Here is a 20,428-nt window from a genome sequence, read left to right as displayed (position 1 = left end):
CTTCCACTACTTATTGTGTTTTTAATTTGGCAACATGAGCCTTTTCCTTCCATGTATAGTCTAGCAGTAGTCATGGTGGTGTTTGGTTTGGAGAGAAATGACAGAAAAACTCAGGTGTTGCCGGTCTGCATCGGCCTGAGTATCCTCTCCTGGTTGTGTTTGCGAAAAAAGGCTTTTCCGAACTCGTAAGTGCTGATCATGATGGCACAGGCCGGGGCCACTTTGATCAGCCTGGGGAGGAAACCTGTCAGAGAGGGAACAGTTGAGGAGGAGAGTGTTTACGTGATATTTAGTTAGATGTAGTTATAATGATACACAAAATATCTCAAAGGTAACCACCTGCAAACAGTCCACCAAAGCCGTCCTGTGCCACGATCCTAGTCATCACGCTGAAGGTGGAGCTGGAGACCTGACAAGACACTGAGAAGACAAAGACACACTCAACATGTATAATGTTCAGTCATGATTCCTAACCTTGTTTGTCGAACGTACACCACCCATCATTATCATAATATTGTGTATAATAGTGTTTATTTGAACTGATTTTAAACCATTTCACCTCTCAATACTTTTTGTTTCCCCTTAAGTAGCTTTAATGTAAGAAAAACACTCACATATATGCTATACATGTATATGTATCAGCTTATTCCAACTGTTCACTGAGGCTATATAATGTTTTAGTTTTTAGTCCTAGACTTAAAATTCAGCCCGACATATATGGCATGTTTGTAAACTTTGGGATCTCTTATATTGTCTACTGAAACAATCTCTTGGAGTAAAGGAATCCAAATTAGTAATGAAAAGACACACTGATCAATAGCTGAATGTTTCAACCATTTATCACTTAATTTAATCCAGATCACTGTCTCCGCTTGCATGCAAACTAGTTTATACATGCTTTAAACGCAGCCCTTTTTGTTAAGACGCAGTCATCTTATCGTAGGTGATAGTTTATGGATCATCCCTGGTTACAATGACATTAAATATACAAAAGACACCAAATTGTAATCCTATTTATGTGTTGATTTTCCTCGTTTCCACTTCCTTTCCTTTACCAAATCATAATTTATGTTTTCTCAGATTATCTTTCCACATACCAGCTGACAACTGTAGTACCACCTAGGCTAAATGAACTGCTGGTTGGGAATCCACTGATGTACAACATTTAGAGGGATTTACTACTAAAATAGAAGAAGAAATAATGCCATAATTACAATTCTTTGCTTGTAGCTCTCCCAGCTCCATCTGCCTTCTCGTTTTCACAACATCAAAAGGTAACGTTACAACTGCTGCAATCTGAAAGAAAGGAAAATGTTTCAATTACTCGATTCATTATTAGATTCCGGTTTACTTATGAATGATATTTTCTGTCGATATCCTCATCCACAGCTTGAAAAGCTGAATGCTGTGTAGATGCACTTACAGAGCCAGACACAGCTCCAGATATGAAGGTAATGGAAAACGTGGGCTCTCTGGTGTTGTACCGTTCACACAGCCAGCTCTTGCCCTTCTCGTAGTTGTACCAATACATGGCTGAGAACGGCACGTCTCGAAGGAGTGTGGGCCCCAAACCCCGCCAAAGAGACAGCCAGCCTTCTGACTGCACTGCTGAGTGGATGCAGTTAGTCAGCTCCCTGTACGACTGTTTCTGAGCCTGCAGTTTCGTACGGATCAGCTCCAGAGGACTGATGACTGTCGCTGAACCCACTGGGGAAACCAAGAGAAAACATTCAACTCACAAATACAGCTTCTCCTCATAAAAATCATATTGTTGCAACACTATTAAACGCACCAGGTAACAACGACATTGGGAGTTAAAGAAACTATATTGTCACTGAAATCCATTTAAATGGCGGGGCATTTTAATTGAAAAAGGCTGTGCATCTCTTACTGAATTCTCATCAAGCAAATTGTAATAATCCTTTTTTTTAATAATATCTCATGAGCCATTATTAAAAAAAGTTGAATCAAGTCAGGGTCAAAATGTGTCAGACGATGTTACAAAATGAAATTTAGAGTCGGATGAAATTACAGATAGTCAGTAGGGCAAACAGTTATGGGTGGCTGCCCTTGAAAATTAATCTGGAAATTAAACCCCCAGCCTTATTAAAATACTGAAATAAATTAAACATGCTGGAATTAACTCATACTCTAATTATAGATGCCCTTTCACCTGGTGCTGTTCTCCATAGTGATGTGACAGCAGTGAGCTCACCTCTAGCGACAGCTCCGGCCACAAGAGGAGCCTCCTGAGCGTAGTCTCCCATCCTGACCCTCAGCGCTGCACACAGCTGGTCGTAGCATGTGAAGTAGACCACTGTCGCCGGGACTGCCATCACACTAACAAGAAAATTCCATTATAATAACACGTATTACATAAATCAATCTATGGTAATTAGCCTTCAGGCAAACCTTAGGTGGTTTGCCATTAACGGCAAAACTTCAAACAAAGGCATTCTTAACAAGCATCAGCTATCGGCTACACAACTGTAGACCACTCTGCTTTGAGAGGAGAGCAAGCAGAAGAAAGTGTGATAAGGGACTAACACAGGACACTTCACACTCACAGGGTTGGAGGTAGACCGCTCCATAATGCCTTTATTCCTTCACCACGTATGATCTTGACGAAGGCGTCCTGCAGAGATGTAGAGTGGAGTCAGTGTAAGAAGATCACAACAGGACTACACAGCTCTTCTTTACACGCAGTCAATACAGCATAAGAAACTTCCCTGACTACCAACTCTAAACCTTTATAGTTTAGTAATATAGGTTTAGTGAGTAGGTATGTGATTTTTTTTACCAGTGTGCCATTGAAGTGTCCAGAAGCTTTGTACCAGGCCTTGGAGTTGCCGTTTTCACACACACATAAATGGTCCATGAGTCCATTGCAGTAGACAAAGCATTTCCCTGAAAGATATTTTAAAGAATACACGTGGTTTGCCAACATTTACCGGATTAATAACATTTACTAAACCAATGCAGTTCATATTCACTCACACACCTTTGGGGAAGGGATTTTTCTGTGCTTGCAGTCTGATCTTCACAACGTCCAAAGGTGTGACTGAAAAAAACAAAAACTTATCATGAGTCTCGACGTATGACGATGACTTATGATTGACACTGTACAAATGTTGCCAAATGTGATGCCTTTCTATGCCAAATGTAGATCCACTGTACTTGTTGTATTTGTCTAGTTAATGTGAAGTATGTCAAGTGAGGTAAAATGTGCATGTGTTTTCATTCCAAGTAGCCTTTATTTACCATAACCCTAACGCCAAGTGTGAAAGTTTGAAACCGTAACAGCAACATTTTGGGGGCATTTATACCTTTATATTTAGGACAACTGAAAACAAACAGGAAAGCAGGGAGAGATGATACGCAGCAAAAAAAAACCCAAAAAAACAACACAGGCCGGAGTTTAACCCGGGTCGACAGAGAGAAACACACAAAAAGTCAATATCATGCCAGCGAGTGTAAAGATATGAGCTATGTGTTTCACATAGGAACAGGCCTCACGCTTTGTATATGGGGCACACACTCTACCAGCTACCAGATAAAAACAGAAGCCACCACACATTCACATGATTATTTCCACCACACCTGTTTGTTTTTCTATGGGTTGGATTTAGTAACCTAACTAGTCTAATACAATAGCCCTGTAGCCTTTATGAAGGTTATAGCTCACACAGCAGCACCCCTCACTTGCACTGTTCACACAGCAGATAAATAGAATATATCCCTGACTTTGTATTACAAAAAACAAAACAAAAAATAAAACAAAATAAAACCTGCATATACACTTAATACAATACACACATACACATGCACAAGGAGAAACAATAAAAAACAAAAACACAAAACAAAGGAGACAATAACCTCATAACCCTTAGTGCTACCGAACACCTCCCCCATCCCTGTACCTCCTAAAAATAGTAATCTTAATAATCTTTGTACCTCATTTTAAACTGTTTCATGTTTGGACTTTGCTTTAACTCCATGGTCAGCCTGTTCCATAGTCTCCCCCCACTAACTGAAACACAAAAACCCTCCTCTTTGTCTGAATTAAAGTTAGATTAAAGTTTATTTCCCCCCTTAAATTATAACTCCCCTCATGTATAATGAATAATTTCTGTATATTTATTGGTAAACATTATTTTTTAGCTTTATACATTATTTGAGCGGTTTGATATTCCACAATGTCTGTAAATTTTAGTAACTTAATTTTCATAAAGTATTAGACTGCATGGAAACCAGTGACTACCTGGAAGGAAAGGTAAACAAATAAAGTGTTATGATAAATTACAGAAGAGCTAAAACAAGTGAAAACAGCAGTGTAGTTGTTTAAAAGGGGGAAAAAAGACTTCACATGGGTCAGGGTGTCTCACCTAATAAAGATGTGAGGATGGCTCCAGAGCAGGACGCCACCATCTGTTGGAGTGGAGTAATGCCATTACTGGCAGAGGGAGCAGGACTTTGACCACTCATGCTTTCTTCTTAAAAACACACAGACACAGACGTAACTTAATCATCTGTACATCAGGTTATCACGTACACAAGAACCAGCCATAGACACATCAACGTGGTTGTGATGAACAGAGCTCTCAGGCTAACCAGAGTTAGCTCATTGGTTAAAGTCGTACCTGCTAAAGCACCTCAGCATCAACAAAGTCCTCCATGAACTCACTTCTCCGACAGTATGACAGTGATTGTCCTGCAGGTTCAACACGTGGATACAGTCCAGTAGCTTGCTCCACACTTTTACACAGCAAACATTAAGGTTACATGATGATAAATATTACGTAATATGAATTTCAAACAGAGCACATTCGTGAGGTTTTTACTATTTTAAATCACATTAAATGCCATAAAGAATATAAAACACGTTCGCATGTAGTATATCAAACATATTAGCCGTGTAATAATTTGTCGACGTGCGGTTTTAATGTGTTTATTTATTTTATTTTGATAGCACGAGCGTCGAGTCATCACATTCAAACACAAAGGGGGTGTTTACTTGTTTCCGGTGTGTTGCCAGGTTTGAAGAGTTTCCGTCAACCGCCACCGCTTCTCAGTTTCTCCAAGGAATAGGAAGAAGGGCAGTAACATCCGTCGGATACAGAGGGATTGTGTTCACGAGTATATATAATATGGATTTAAACCTAGTGTAATCACAAAACAGCTCTGAGTCCAAGTCGGGAACTTTTAAACGCGATAGCGTTTCCGTTGTAGGATAGTATCAAACATGGCAGCGTAGTCTTCGTCCACCATTGGATTTAAAGCGGGAAAGAGACGTTTAGAGAAGTTAACGTCAGTGACTGAGGAAGTTCATTACAGCTGGTTAAACAGCTGCAAAAACCGACTTTTCATGGACACACCGTGCTGACAAACATGCCGACACAGTCCTTGTGTCGTCTGTTAACGTCAGCTCACGATATAATGTAGCGATAGTCGAGCAAAGCCGCTAACCGACAAAGCTGTCTGTCGAGAGACGGTGAGACGATTTTCAAAGTTACTGAACAAGTGAGAAATAACAAGCCTCAGCTAACATTACATGGCTTATTTATAAATACTGAGACGCTTTGTTTGACTTACTCGTTGTGCTTTTGTTTGTAAATAACCATTTCATTGTTTACACACGGGACAGACAGGGACTTCCTGCTGAGGGCAAGAAAACATTTGATCAATGAAAGAGAATAAAATGAAGCCAAGACGCAACCAGAGGCACACAGCACCCACCTGGCAAGGTAATGTCATTATTTAATACCAGTATTGTTTGTATTAGTAAGCTAATAAAAGGTTATTACCACCACTGACTGAAGTTAGTGACTGTTTTGAGTTCAAACAGGCTGTCTTTAAATAAAGTCAAGTTGATTTTAACAGTTATTTGTGTTTCAGAAGGTTTTGTACATCACAGACACTTTATGTAGCCCTTTATTTTTTGTTGTTTTTCGTTTCACTTCACTTCACTTGACTTGACAACCCTCAATACTCAAATCCTGAATCCTTGATTTGGAGTTAAAACTTGATATAAAACCTATTTAATTGAAACAAAAGGGAGTTACTTACAATAGTGACATGTACCCAGTGGATGCAAATACAACTTTATTTACTGTATTTAATGCGTACACCTTTTTATAGCACCTTTCATGCAAACATACATCCCAAAGTGCTTCACAGAGCCAAAAACTAAAAACAGAAATGGACAACAGTGATTATACATATATTGAATTTGGCCATACAATGATAAAAGTTTAGGAACCATTGCATAGAAACCAACAATAATTTAGTAAGTCCTAAAAACTGTAACAATAAAAGCAATAAAATGTTAAAAGTCAATTCAAATCCATCAGGTGAATAAATACAGTACAGGGGATGATTGAGCGTTAAAAGCTCAGCAGTAAATAACCAGGCACTTTAAATGAAAGCCAGGCTAAAAACATATGTTTTCTTTTTTTTCTTAAATGCCTAATTAATACGACTAATAGTCAGTGGTAGAGTTACAATACTGAGAAACAGGATGGCACAGAGGGTTTAATGTTTACACTGATTACAAACAAACCACTCTTTGTATTTCTGAAGCTGTAACCATTAAATGTTTCGATGTTTGCCTGGTAAATGGCCGATCAATCAGTCACATGAATGCTTTGTGGTTGATCACTACTTAATCAAGCTCTTTCAGCTGAGATTACATCTGCACTTCCTCTCTCTCTCATCCTGTCACTTTACTGTCTGTCTTTTAGGGAAAGGTGTCGGTGCTGCTGGTGACAAGGCAAAACCGAGCCAAGCTAAGCCAGCTCTGCTCATGTCACCTCCTGCCCAAGTCAAACCTTTTGCCGGCAAAGTGTTTTACCTGGATCTGCCGTCAAACCGAACAGCAGAGACGTTAGAGAGAGACATCAAAGAACTGGGAGGGGTGAGATAAAAACATGTTTTTTTCTCTTTGTTTCTGTTTTTGGCTCTTAGAAATGTTTGAAATTGTCACTTCTCATGTGTCTGCTGAACATATCGATGAAGTTACATTGTCGTTACACATTACGTTACATTTTCTGCCCACAACACCATCCCTCTCAGCCCTGCAGCTTCATTGGCCTTTCTCCTCTGCACTTAATCTAGACTGGCTCTTTATGTGTTTAGTATTATAAAAAGGATGAATATGCACTTTATTACAGACTGACATAATTCAACTTTTGAACTATGGTGATCATTAGGATACAATTTATGATGATTAGCTTGTAGATTCTCTCTGACACGCTTCCTTTATACCATAACCCTGTAGTTCACTCTGTGTTTCCCTCATCCTTATCCCGTTTTCTCATGTTTGTCACTCAGACTGTTGAGAAGTTCTTCAGTAAGGAAATTAAGTATCTGGTATCCAACAAGAGGGAGGCTAGATATGTGCATTGCCTCAGGCAGGACTCTCCTGTCCCCAGCCCAGACTCCGGACAGAGTTCACCTCACCCTCGCTCAAAGCCGCACCGACCTGGCGACCATGGGGACAACATAAAGGGCCAAACCGACACAGTGAGTTCACTTTCATTGTTTCATCAGCCACGATATGTTTTTATGTCTGTCAGTGCTATTCCCTTCTAGATATTTTTGTTCCTGTCTTAGGTTTTACTTTTCTCTTCATTGTTTTGCAGTTTGTCACAAGTCGAGGGAAGTCTTTGGTGGAGAGAGTGGTGAAAGAGCAGGTTTGTTGAGTACACGAATGAGTTTAGTGAGTGACTGTGATGCCCTCTGTGGTTTTCTGTGCTAACACATTCTTGTTTGTTTTTTAGAAGAGGGTACAAATGAACAAGATCCTGTCAAATGCCCTGGAGTGGGGTGTGAAAATCCTCTATATCGATGGTATGTTGTACAGATACTTTGTAGATAATTTGAATGTATCATATAAACGATGACTCACTGTAGTTTTATTTATTTTATGGCCTTGCAGATATAATGGCATATGTTCAGAAGAAAAAGAAGGTTGTAAGCAGCCAGCGTCCTGCCACCACTGCTGTCAAAACAAGTGTAAGTTTACAGATTCTTAAATGCTATGTAAAAAAATTTTTACTTGTTTATTGAATTGGTTTAACATTGTTGAATTTTGTCATTCTTTATAGGTCAAAGCTGAGTCAGTAGCAAAACAAGGCTTTCAGAAATGCAAAGGTAAAAGTTTCATTTCAAACTGAACATGTTTTCTAAGCTCATGAAGTTTCTGTCTGTCTTTTATTTTTTAGGCAGAGATGTGTATTGTTTGGGATGCTTTGTAAATTTAAATTGACATCACTGATGTTTGTTCCAGGGGGTCGGATCAGTAAACCTTTCGTCAAGGTTGAGGATTCAAGCAGGTAAGCGACAGTAGGTTAAAAGAAACTGACATCGACCTGCTGTCTTTGAGTTGTTCACATCTATTCACAATGAAATGTTTCTTGTCTCTTCCTTAGACACTACCGTCCAATCTACCTCACCATGCCAAACATGCCTGAGTTCAACCTGCAGAGTGTTGCTCCTGGTAGTCCCTTCTGTGTCGAGGACAAGGATCCTCCTGGGAACAAACAGCGGGGACACAGGTATGGTTGTTTTCTCTGCTTTGTTTATAGCTAACTTAACTTGAGGACGGCATAGCATGTCATAAGGACTTAGCTCAGAATTATCAGTTAACATATTTAATCCACTGAAACTAACATTTCATACTTTTGAAAACATGTATCTGTAAATTCAGTCTGTGACATTCGGTATCTCACCTGAGAAGAGACTTGAGGGTTTGAAAAGTGCTTGTCTGAACTATTTTGAGATGGTTCTTCTGGAGCTATTCCCCAAGACTGAATTAAATCTTTAAAAAAATTAAATCTTCTTTAAAAATGCAGAAATACAAGTTTTAATCTTAGTTTGGTTTGATTTGTGCAACCTTCGGGCTCCAGTGAGGAGAGAGCAAACGGCCGAAAGAAGAACAGAGACAAGAAACGAAGTGGCTACTGCGAGTGCTGTATGATCAAATATGAAAACGTCACAGCGGTAAGTACATTTGTAAAAGTACAAAAGTACAATACCATGATCCAATGGTACCAATACATTAATTTATGGTATTACCACATGAACCAAAACATACATGGCACGGCTAGAGAGCCCAAACCAAGTTGGTTTCCTTATCTATCTCAATTTATCATCGCACATAACTGGTAACTAACACAGTGGTCTGGCTCACTCAGCTCATGAAGGATGGCAGTGAGATGTTGTGGTGATGTTCATAAACAAGAACTTCATGTTCTCTGCAGCAGCAAACACAATACGACCAGTCACTATTTATCCCTGCTTGGTTGACAAAAGCAACTTTATTACTCTGTTGTTCCTAATTTTTATGCACAAGTTAGCTAGTAATTCAGCCTTTAACAACTTGGAGAGCAAATTTCAGTTCCCGTGCGTCTATTGTCTGATTCAATCAAACTGCTCTAAAGGTCTCTAATACGATTTGTTTCACTCTGAACTGTTCTATCTACTGTCATACGAGAGAAACTTCATCAGGATGATTTAGTTGCTTGTCCAGTAGAGTGAATTGTGTGTTTAGTAGCCTCCACTGGACAGCTGTAACTGTCATTTATTTAACTCTGCGATTTTTATTAATTTTTTAAGAATGTACTTTCAGCATCTACAAAGTGAACGTCACAAGACTTTCTCCAAGAGTGACAAATACTTGTCAGTGGATAAACTGGTGTCAACCCTGCACTGCAACTTCATTCACATCAGAACCCAAGTTAAAAGGTAGTTAGTTCATCTTCGTTTTGACACATCCGATCTTTTATATTTCACTTCCACTCGACTCATATAATTGTTTCTCTGATTCCTATCAGACGAAGGTGCAGCGTTTCCTCTGTTCTGATTGCTCCTGGACCATGTGGGGAAACTGAGCTAAGACACAGGGGAGATCTCAATACCACAGACATTATTAAAGAAGAGCAGCACCGGACCGTCGATGGGCACGAGGGATCTTATTCAGGACACACTTCAAAAATCGGATCACTTCCTGCTTCTCCTCCTCTGATTCACAGAGAGGGGGACAGGAGGAGCTGTAACACTCACTCAGACAGTTCCAAACACAAATATCTCCCAAATCAACGTCCATGCAGACAGAACTCATCGACTTCAAAGACTCAAAGAGCTCGGCAAGCTCGAAGTCTTCAGCCTGAGATGGAAACAGCACCCTCTGGAGGTCTTACCATTGTTCCCTCCAGAGTTCCTCAGACTGACACAGTGGACCAAATAATAACTGACTACATGAATAGCTCAACTTCACAAAATATGAATGTACAGACTGATGTTTCCTTAAAAAGCCTCAACGCTGTAACAAATCAGCAAGAGTCTGTCAGGAAACAGAATTCCTCAGTGCTTGAGGCTGTTCAGGACGGAAACGCATCACCCAACAAAATGACTGAAAACAACTTCTCAGAAAACGAAGAAGCAAGCGTTCCTACACAAAGCACGTCTCCTGTTCGGAAAATACAGAGGAGGGTCAGAGTTTATAAACGCAAAAGACGGAAAGTGGACCCACACGTTGAGCATACAAGGCAAAGTCTGGACAACTCGTTGATAAGACTTGGGGAGATTTTTCAGTCAAGTGATGACATGGATGTGGAATTTCTGGGGTTTGCAGACGAGGAAGGGACAAATGAACTGAAGGAATAAACTGGAATATTATTGTCTTTTCCAATACTGTCCCCATAACACATTCTGTGCCATGGATGGCTTATTTGTGACTTTCTTTACATTCTTCTGATTCATATCAGATGAAAGGCAGCTGTTGATGTTCTGTGGCATTTTGTTGTTGAAACACCTTGAAATAGGTAAACCAGCGTACGATGATACTTCTACTTCTCATTACCGTGGCTTTTACACATCTCGTGCTGCCAAAATTGGTATTTTGGTAACTTGGTATTTATATTCTAAACAACACACTGTCAAAGTGGACTGGAAGAAATATATTAAAAACCATCATTAAGAAGGGACCGTGTGTAAGACAGTTGTGTTGCAGTAATCTGTGGATCTTAAACCAGATATTACATTACCAAACAAATGTATTTTTAAATAATTTTTAGACGGTTGATATCCTTTATTGCCACTTTAAAGTCTATGTAATATATCATAGTGCATATGAGCATCAAATTGAGGGAATAAGGCAGCTTTATTCATAATATTTTACACAGTAATCTAGAGAAAGATTACTTGAACCTTCCCAGTCACGAGGAACAGATTGTTTTCATATATAAAATCCATAAAGTGGTTGCATATGTATTTAAATGTGAAGTACTCGCTTGACCTTTTCTATATGACATTTTAGGATTCTTCGTAAGTGCACTTCTCATGACCTGCCTTGTGCTTCTTTTTCGTTCCTGATGCATTAGCTCTCCCTTTTTCCCTGCATTTAGTGCATTAGCATAGTGCCCTTGTTCTCCCTCGTGCTCTCAAATGGATGCACTAGGTCAAGTGGGAGTCTCTGTGCTACTGGCATTAAGACGAAGATGAGCAACAATGTGTTCCAAGACACAAGCACAGAAATACTGCGAATAAAAAGGCAGCACTGAATGCTGGCACTATTGTCATTTTTTGCACCTCTAATACAGATTATAACCTGACTGTGCTTTTATAATCATAGTGTACAAACTGTTCCTGCCTCACACATGAGACTTGTAAGCCATTAAACATTAAAGGTCTGTCCATTCTCTATACACACTTGTCTTTTTCAGGTTTGCAGCAGCTAGAGTCCATACACCTTATTCACATAAATCATTGTGCAAAATGTTAGGTATGTTATTCCTTTGCTACAGCTATCCCAAAGAAGCTGTTTTGAGTGGATGTAAACCACTGACAGTATAAAGAATTGACAGTGTATGTGTGATGTCAGTACTACCATGTTTCCACACACATTTGGAAGGGTGAGGCGAGCGGTATTCAGTCGGTTGTGATCTGCAGTCTCGCAGCTAGATGCCACAAAGTTGCCGCTTGATGTAAACTGTCTGTTTTCCATCCATCACAAACATTAACTGGCTCTAAAATCTTCAAACTTTTTTTCACATTGTGCCAGATTGAACTCATGCCTCGAAGCCACATTAGCTCTTTGAATAAACAATTATTATGCGTCAGGGGTGAAAAAAAACAATTCATTCTCATCAACTCATTAATTCAGTAAGATTTGCTGCGTGGCTCTGAGGCAAATCAACACTGGGTTTAAACATCTGCTGTATACACACGTAAAAACATTGGTGTAGGTCAAGTGTTAAAGTAATATGAAAGATTTTGTTGATGCTGCTATGCGATAGATAGATAGATAGATAGATAGATAGATAGATAGATAGATAGATAGATAGATAGATAGATAGATAAAAAAAGTAAAAAAGCATCCCTAAACAGATGATCCTATTTGATGTTTTGGCTCAGAACTTAACATATTTGTTATTGTTGCAGCTTTAATAAGAGAAAAACCTTATTTTTAAGTATACACTGTTTATTTTTTTGTGAAATAATACTGTCAAGATGTTTAAATAACAGGAAAGGTGTGAACATTTATAAAGAAAACACATATACACACATAGGAATTCATCAATTTCTCCCTTTGTTTTTGGAGCTCTGGCAGATGGAGTGACTCATGATGATAATAATAACAGGCAGAATTGGGCAGGAATGGCGCTCCTGCAGCAATTTAACATGGAGGAGCGAGGAGGAGGCGGGCGTTCATACCATCCCTGTCGGTCCAGTTGGAGGAAGGCCTGGCCCGCACCTTTTTTTTTCCTCTCTCCATCCCTTCTCCAATGCTCGCTCATATTTATGCATTAGGCGTTTCTGCAGTGAGCCGCTGGATATTGATGTGTTTTAAGGAGGCGTCCCCAGTCCTCTCCTCCTCCTCCTCCTTCCCTCCATCCATCCATCCTGCCTCTCCTCCTCTCCTCTCACTCTCCTCCCTGCCTCCTCCGTGCTGCTGATCCTCTTGGTCTTGGTGAGCTCAGACGCGCTCGGCGTTCAGACTCGTAAAGACCCCGATGGCCCCCAATCAGAGGGACTACGGTAACCAGACGACCAGCCCCGGCTTCAAGCTCCCCTAGCGAAGGCAGGACCCCCTTGAGAGCCTGCTCCTGGAATACCGCATTGTTTTTTTTAATTTCCAACAAGAGAGAGAGAGGGGAAGGTGATGATGCCGATGATGCGCCCGCGATGGTGGATTTCCCTTTTGTGCGTCTATGGATTGATGCACGTCGGTCACCAGAGCAGCCCTGATGTCCAAAATGGTAATCGATGCTATTTTAGATATTGTATGAATTAATATCATGCACAAAATGCGTTAAATCACCACTAATATGCCTGTGTTTATTATGTTTTTTTTTAATCCAAGCTTTATGATTTACATCTAAAATATGCATGTAGCCTGTAGCTGTTTCATGTTATCAAAGCAAACAGGACCAATCGACATTTCAGACGTGGGGTTTGTTGATGAATGCGTCTCTATATCACCTCCTGCACGGAGGGACAGGCTGGTAATGAAATCGGTGTTTTCCTCTCTCTGTGCAGGAGACGCCTTGTCGAGCTTGAAGGCTCTTCGTGATGCAGGCAGGTTCGTCGGGAAGGAGGACACGGTGCCTCTCCGCCTGCTCTACAGCAGACACAACCACAGCCAGATCACACAGGACGAGATCAGCACCAGGGTTAAAGCCAGCTCCGGCTCCTCTGCACAGGTACACGGTGTTTTCAGTGTTGTCAGGTTGGATGGAGAAGAGAGAGAGAGAGGTGTCTACATGCAAGGCTGTGTGTGCTGGAGAAGATGCCTTCAGGAGATATCTCTCTGTTTTCTGCTTGTTTATGTTTGCATTGATTCATCTCCTCCTCTGCCCTTGTCCTCAGAGAGGGAAATTAATAATTAGTTAATTACAAGCAAAACAGAAGAAGCTTGAAACATTTAGGCAGGAACAGGCCGCACTAATTAGACAGTCTGCAGGTGCTATATGGGTCATCATTGCCTGCATATGCAAAAAAACAAAAAAAAACACACAGACCCCTGCATGTGAATCTGTGAAATATCCATTGTCACGTTTACTCTGTTCACACTGCACGTTTAGGACAACATCAGCTGTATTCATCTGGCCAACCAGAGTGATTAATAATTTAGGGATAACTTGCATCTTGACTGTCCCAGCAGCTGCCTCACCTATAACAGCTCATATCTCATATCCCATTAAGCAGCATTTTTCCACTGAATTCATGAATGAATGTGACCAGACACTAGTTGTTAGAGCTCGACTGATATATCTGAGTGGACGATATTCTCAGCAGATTTTGGCTTCATCATGAATATATCTGTATCGGCATATAAGTCAAAGATGGAGTAGTAGAAATGGTAAAGATACACTGTGTTTTAGATCATTTAGAAACAGTGTCACCAGTTTAATTTAGTTTATTTTTCAACTGCTAAATCTCCTGCTTTGGTATGCAGTCGATGCTAACCAAATTTGATGGATCATTCTTTGTGCATGTTAAAAATCTTGATAAATCATTAGTTGATTCCTTTAGCTTTTAAACATTGATATTGATATTGATCTAAAAACGTTGCTCTGTTTTGGGCTCCACTAGTTAAATATCTTAATATTTACCATGCTAATCTGCAGGTAATGTGTTCTAAAGCGGGACTGAGTCCCAAAATAGTTCATGCATTTAAAAGATTATATAAATATATACATAAGTTTACAGTTATTTAACATGTTCTACTGTAGCCAGTGTTTGGACGCCTGCAAAACATTGTAGGCTAGTAGTAAAGTAGGCTATGCATGGATTAAACTTTGTTTTTCAGTATGTTTTGACATGACCACTACTGTATCTATCATGTAACGACATTATGCAAAATTCAGTCTTTAGTTATCTAAAACCGATGTGGACAACAGTGTTGTTTGACGGGAAAGCCTACCGGAGCCATTTGAAATAACCGATACAGTGCAGTAATAATCATAATCACAGTAACTGTGTTCACTGACTCAGTTCAGTGAAGCAGCGTGTCTGCTGGGTTCATTTCAAGAGATGAGTCAATTAGCATTGTCCAAACCTGTCATGCGTTTTTAATTTGTGCGGCTTTAGGCTTGTGTAGGCTAGCCTATTCAGAGCGCCCAGAGAGTGGAGAGGGCTACAGATGGTAGCATGCAGGGAGGCGCTAACCCTTTGTCTCTCTCACACCTCAGACAGAGCTGAAGCCCGATGGGTAAACAAGCTAACAGGAACCATCTGCCATCAGATATCATTTTAATATTTTCCCTTTGAAGCTGATACTGATCTCCATCATCGGTTTGTCACATAACACGAACTGGATTTTAAAGGCAGAGCCAAATTTTTGCAGAGCGATGCATCACTTTGCACACTGATTCTCATGAAGGTCTGCTCAAGCCATGTCACATCTTGGCTAAAAATCACATTTTCATGAGTAATTTCTGAGTTTTACAGCACGGGAGATGTATTTATTTTACTCTGTCTGAAAAATAGATTGTGTCCGCTCATGGTTATCAAAATAACTCACATACAGGCAATCAGTAATGGTGCCAAAGTTGTAATTAAGCTATAAAATATACATTGCAACTGAGAAATAGGTCTAGGATAGAAGGAGGAGGAGGGAGGCAAAGGCATCTTTGATTTTTTTTATTTTCCATGTCTCTTATTCTCCAGAGAGTTCAATCTGGTTCGCAATCAGCCGTGATGTCACTTGTGCAAAGTTTGATCAGCTATTGGCTGTTTTTAGATCAAAAGCCTAAAAACAAATCTGTCAGATAGTTCTGAAAATGTGTGACACACAGGAAGTTATTTATAGACTTCTGTTGCATTGCCTATTTTCAGTCTCAGTCACTGAATGAGCAGTGGGGAGTTCAGCGAAGTGCTAGTGATGTTTTGGTGGAAAAATACATGCTTCAAGTAGAATCGGTCTGAGCATGCAGATGTGTGTGTGTGTGTTGGTCTGTATGTTTGCCTTCCTGCAACTGTGCGTGTGGTGGCTTGATAGCACTTTGGACAGTCATGAGTGGAAAGTCAGACTTGCTATAACTCAGAAATCAATGTAAGAAGAGTCAGTGATGGCCTCTGAATATCGGCTCGGCTCAGTCAAGCTGGGATGTGCTTTCATTAAACACAATTACTGGTACCTCCTCCCATCATGCATCCAGTCTGCCAGATTAGATTTCATCACAAGTGTGCCATGGAAAGGGATTGCCCTTTGTGCGTGCTCACACACACACAACCACACCCCCACACAACCTCTTATATGCCCGCTCATATATGCATTGACCACGCACAGACACACTCCTACGAACAATAGAGTCCGTGGCCAATGGGGACCTCACAGGCTAAGGTCGTCCTTGGGTGAGCACAGCGGCACTTCCTCAAACGGAAACAAAAAAACACATGCACCCCCCTCCTCCTCTTGTTGTCATGCAGTGTCCGGTCTGTAATAAAGGTAGCCCGTGGGCCGAGCCTGGGGGAGGGTGAGCTGTGTTTTAGCTCAGCTCTGGGACTCCCTTGGACCTGCACAGGAATGATTGTGGGGAGTTCTCATTCACTCAAGGGTGTGTAATGAAGCCTGTACCACATGTGCCCAGAGCTGGGAATGAATCAGACCCTCACCCCCCTAACCTAAATCAATCACAGTCAGAGAAGAAAGAGTGTGAATTTCTGTGTTTCTGTACATCGCTGCCAGACAAAAACATTCTTCAGTATGGGATTAAACATTTCAGTGAGTCCTTGTCTCTGTGAAACTGTTACAAAACCAGTCTGGTAAACATAGAAGTGAACAGTCATCGAAGTAAAGGTACATTATGTTGCCCACATGCATCTTTACTTAAGTGTGTGTGTGAGCGGGTATTACATAAATTGTATTTCTGATCTGTAGCTTGTGTTACGTGAGATCCTTTCCAAGAAATTAAAATTCAGAAGAAGACAAACCTTGACGGCTTAATGACAACAGTCTTATTCTAACTGCTTGATTGATGCTTAAAGACAATGGAGCCATCTGCCAATGTAGATGAGAATTGATCCTTGCATATGAAAATGAATTGATCCATGAATGTGATAATGGCTGCCTTTAGTTATGGTAAATAATCTGTCTTCTCTGTCTTTTTTAGGTGAACCATGTGGCCCAAGCAAGCTTTCAAGTCGATGCCTTTGGCAGAAAATTCATCTTGGATGTGGAACTGAATCAGTGAGTATTACATTATTAAATCTGTTTGCGTAGCTATTTATCTCTTGTGTCTGCCTGGCCAGCTATCTGTTTGTCTGGCTATCTGTCTGGCTAGCTAGCCTTTGCCTATCTATTTTCTGTGTCTGTCTTCAGATTGATGTCTTCATTGCGGCTGTGTTAGTAGCTTCAGCTTGCTGTGCCTTAGCTGACAGTTTTGTTTTCTGTAAATGAAGGCACACTTTATTCCTTAAAGGTTCCTGAAATGACTTCACTTGCTTGTTGCAATGATTCCAGCAGGAGTCATACGTCTCTCAGGCTTGAACAGCACTTTATGTTCTTGTTTAGTGAAAATCCCCAAGCACATATTGCACATTAATCTAGCGCTGACTTCAGTATTTTAACTGAAGCTGGTCATTGTGGTACTGCGGGACAGAAGTCATATTTTCCTGCTCCTTTAGTGCTGTTTATTGCCTGTTTTTGGGAATACACTCTTAGGACATAAATATCTAATATTGGTGTGTGCTGAAGTGGGCCATTATATGAATGCAGGTATATGCATCTGTGTGTGTGTGTGTGTGTGTGTGTGTGTTTGTATGTTTGCTGTGGCTCAGTTATTGTGTGCGTGTGTGATTTAGAGCACCCATCATAATAGGAAGTGATTTACGGTAAAGGCTGGAGCACTGCACTGTCAGACACTGATATTGATCACAGCACTGCTGATGGAAAGCGAGCAACTCTCTCTCCCTCGTTATTTTCTCCCTCTTACTCCGTCTCTCACTCTCCTTTCGACTCCACCTCATACATTTTTAAAACCACCATTTTTGGCATCATCCTCTTTAAACCTTTGTTTCTCTGTCTTCTGTTTCATGTCTGTCTCATTTACCCCCAAAACAGAAACCCTGTGAACTTGGCGCACACGTAAAGTGATGCTGCCTCTTCGTCACAGGGGCGTCACTCCCCGGGGAAACGTTACATCAGAGGAATTCCCAGGTTTAGATGGTATGTGTCTGTAAAGCCTGCAGCGCAGTGCATGACACATCAACCAGTCATGGATATAATTGCACATAGACACAAGCTGTGACACATGCACACGTACTTTAATCAGTGCTCGGTGTGATAGAGTCATTATTCATCTGTGTGACATTGTGTGCTCACAACGTCCTTTCCCATAATTTCTTAACAGGGTGTGTTGCAAAAAGTCTGTCAGAGTGTCATCTGAAAAGGAAACACTCAAGTGAAGTCCCGTTTTTAGCTTTCCAGAGAGTGTATTAGCCTCCAACCAGACAGCTCTTAGCAACAGTTTGACATGTGTGGTTCTGAATATGAATGAGAGATCAGTGCAGTAGAGCAATGTACTGTGTGACTTTCATCTGTTTTCTCTTGTAGGACTGAATCCTCAATTATCAATTAGCCAATACAAACAAATATGTCATCCACATTTCTCAGCTGTGAGGATTTGCTGCTTTTCTTTGTTGTATTTGTTCGTAAACTGATCTGAGAGATCGATGTATTGAAGAAAACACACAGAAAACATCATCAAGTAGCTGAGACGTCAACGATAACAGTTTCCAGGGGACCCTAAATGAACACACCTGTACTCGTCTGGGTGACTTTGTTGTCCCACCAAAACACAATCATTTTCCAACACCACTTATTGATAGCCAACTGCAATCACTTCACAAATCATGGCAACAAGAAGCGAGTACCAGCTCAAGTATTAGTGTTCCCTGGAAACAGTTTCTGTTGTCGTCTCTGCTACTTGCAGTTTGTTTTTAGTATTTAGAGCTAAAGTTTATTAGTCAGTTGATAGAAAATCAATTAACTATCTATTTTGATTATTAATTAAGTAATAAAGAAGTAAATTGCCAATTGCCTAAAGATCCTAAATGTGAGAATTTGCTGCCTAGTTTTGGACTATTGCTGGCCAAAACAAGCAGTTTGCTTTGGTAACTCTGAGGAATTGATTTTCCGCCATTTGCTGACATTTAAATGACAAAATGTTTATCTCTAGTTTTCTATTCTGCCTCTGTCCCAGTTTCAAGTTTTCTGTCCCTTACAGGGGCATATCTCCAGTTTCTTTGAATACATCCCAGGTTCCTCCTCCTCTTTATGCCCTCTACTCTCCTCATCACCATCCTCTACCACACTCCACTGTGAACTGATCCTCCCGCTTGACAGCCACACTGATTTTGTTTACAGATAGCTTTCATGCCAGACAGAATAAATCCAGTTGATGTGTGTGTGGGTACAGGAGTAGGAGGTACTTTAGCTGAATGGGCCAACATTGTTTTTTTGGCTCCCAGTTACAAAACCTAGATCTCTCATTTTGATCAATGAGTGAGTCTGCTGCTGTGCATTTTTTTGTTTTTAATTGCTGCCATGAGCAAACAAGGAAAGGTGTGTTTTCATCTCCAGTGCTACAGTATGTATTAGCATCATTATCATCCTCGCTGGGCCGCCTTATCTTTTCCTCAAGTCAGTGTTTGGCTGTAGACTGTGAGTAATAGGAGTGTCGGTGTCTTGTTATAAAGTCATACGTCTTTGTGAATTCAAAGCATGTGCTTTTTGTACGTGTGTTGGTGGTTATATGTAAATTTCATCTTACCTAACCCTTACCTGCAAATCTGTAGGAATGCTAGCAGTGTGGCTATGGCAATGTCTGTCTGTGTATTTTATTTTTACATTTGACCTTTTTTCTTGCATGTTTTCCTTCCTTTAGACCATCTATCCACCCACCCATCCATCCATCCGTCCATCCATCCATCCATCCATCCATCCACCCACCCATCCATTATACCTGATTACCCTGTGCAGAGTTTTCCAGCATGCACTGTGAAAGAGGCAGGGTTGAGAGAACAGCACGACCACAGAGACATTTTATTTAAATAATGTGTGTCCTGCATGGTGACAATAATCAGTTAATAGCATTAATGTGTGTGCTGTAGTCGTTAGCTCTTTCATTAGCAACGTGCCATATTGACACGAGCCACCCATCTGAAGTATGACAGTCTATAGAGAGAAGGCCAGGAGGGGGTTGGTGGGTCATGGGGTCTCGATTCCTCCTGGCTGTCTTTGTCTACCTCTTACTCCTCCATCTCACTGGCCGGCTACAATTTACCATTCATTGGGCTGAAGTGAAAATGTGCACAGGATGGGGGGTTGCCTCTCTTTTTAATCATCCTCAACACACACACACACACACACACACACACACACACACACACACACACACACACACACACACACACACACACA

At 40.7% G+C, this 20,428-nt stretch overlaps 3 protein-coding genes across 11 annotated transcripts in view; 2 read left to right on the top strand and 1 right to left on the bottom strand.

The window, feature by feature from the left end:
- On the bottom strand, positions 1 to 4,850 carry slc25a40 (solute carrier family 25 member 40). 2 transcript variants are annotated; one of them, XM_027286941.1, is made up of 10 exons: positions 4,641 to 4,850; positions 4,386 to 4,490; positions 3,002 to 3,061; positions 2,801 to 2,907; positions 2,568 to 2,635; positions 2,216 to 2,340; positions 1,424 to 1,707; positions 1,215 to 1,296; positions 340 to 420; positions 1 to 244 (listed from the first exon to the last, which is right to left on the bottom strand). In XM_027286941.1, exons 2-10 carry the CDS (start codon positions 4,483 to 4,485, stop codon positions 111 to 113), a joined length of 1,041 nt encoding a protein of 346 aa, XP_027142742.1. In that variant the 5' UTR covers positions 4,486 to 4,490; positions 4,641 to 4,850; the 3' UTR covers positions 1 to 110. The 2 variants fall into 2 exon arrangements, with proteins under 2 accessions (XP_027142742.1, XP_027142741.1); XM_027286940.1 differs by having other exon boundaries at positions 4,386 to 4,493; positions 4,641 to 4,847.
- Positions 4,851 to 5,043: 193 nt separating this feature from the next.
- Positions 5,044 to 11,697, top strand: dbf4 (DBF4-CDC7 kinase regulatory subunit). 3 transcript variants are annotated; one of them, XM_027286938.1, is made up of 13 exons: positions 5,044 to 5,491; positions 5,649 to 5,744; positions 6,741 to 6,913; positions 7,330 to 7,521; positions 7,641 to 7,691; positions 7,779 to 7,848; positions 7,937 to 8,013; positions 8,106 to 8,151; positions 8,288 to 8,333; positions 8,430 to 8,555; positions 8,907 to 9,000; positions 9,629 to 9,744; positions 9,834 to 11,697. In XM_027286938.1, the coding sequence occupies exons 2-13, from the start codon at positions 5,684 to 5,686 to the stop codon at positions 10,663 to 10,665; spliced, it is 1,884 nt and encodes a 627-aa protein (XP_027142739.1). In that variant the 5' UTR covers positions 5,044 to 5,491; positions 5,649 to 5,683; the 3' UTR covers positions 10,666 to 11,697. The 3 variants fall into 3 exon arrangements, with proteins under 3 accessions (XP_027142739.1, XP_027142740.1, XP_027142738.1); XM_027286939.1 differs by having other exon boundaries at positions 5,044 to 5,520; positions 5,645 to 5,744; XM_027286937.1 differs by having other exon boundaries at positions 5,045 to 5,491; positions 5,645 to 5,744.
- Positions 11,698 to 12,573: 876 nt separating this feature from the next.
- adam22 (ADAM metallopeptidase domain 22) overlaps positions 12,574 to 20,428 on the top strand; it is a 61,789-nt gene continuing 53,934 nt past the window's right edge. For 2 of the 6 annotated variants that reach the window (XM_027286409.1, XM_027286408.1), the window contains exons 1-3: positions 12,577 to 13,259; positions 13,540 to 13,703; positions 17,118 to 17,194. In XM_027286409.1, coding sequence (XP_027142210.1) covers positions 13,163 to 13,259; positions 13,540 to 13,703; positions 17,118 to 17,194 — 338 coding nt within the window. In that variant the 5' untranslated portion in view covers positions 12,577 to 13,162. Of the gene's footprint in view, positions 13,260 to 13,539; positions 13,704 to 17,117; positions 17,195 to 20,428 lie in introns of all 6 variants that reach the window. The other 4 variants (XM_027286412.1, XM_027286411.1, XM_027286407.1 and 1 more) reach the window with 4 other exon arrangements.

The sequence above is a fragment of the Larimichthys crocea genome, chromosome XIII, assembly GCF_000972845.2.
Source record: "Larimichthys crocea isolate SSNF chromosome XIII, L_crocea_2.0, whole genome shotgun sequence".
NCBI classification, from domain to species: domain Eukaryota; kingdom Metazoa; phylum Chordata; class Actinopteri; family Sciaenidae; genus Larimichthys; species Larimichthys crocea.
This window is presented reverse-complemented; position numbering and strand designations above follow the sequence as displayed.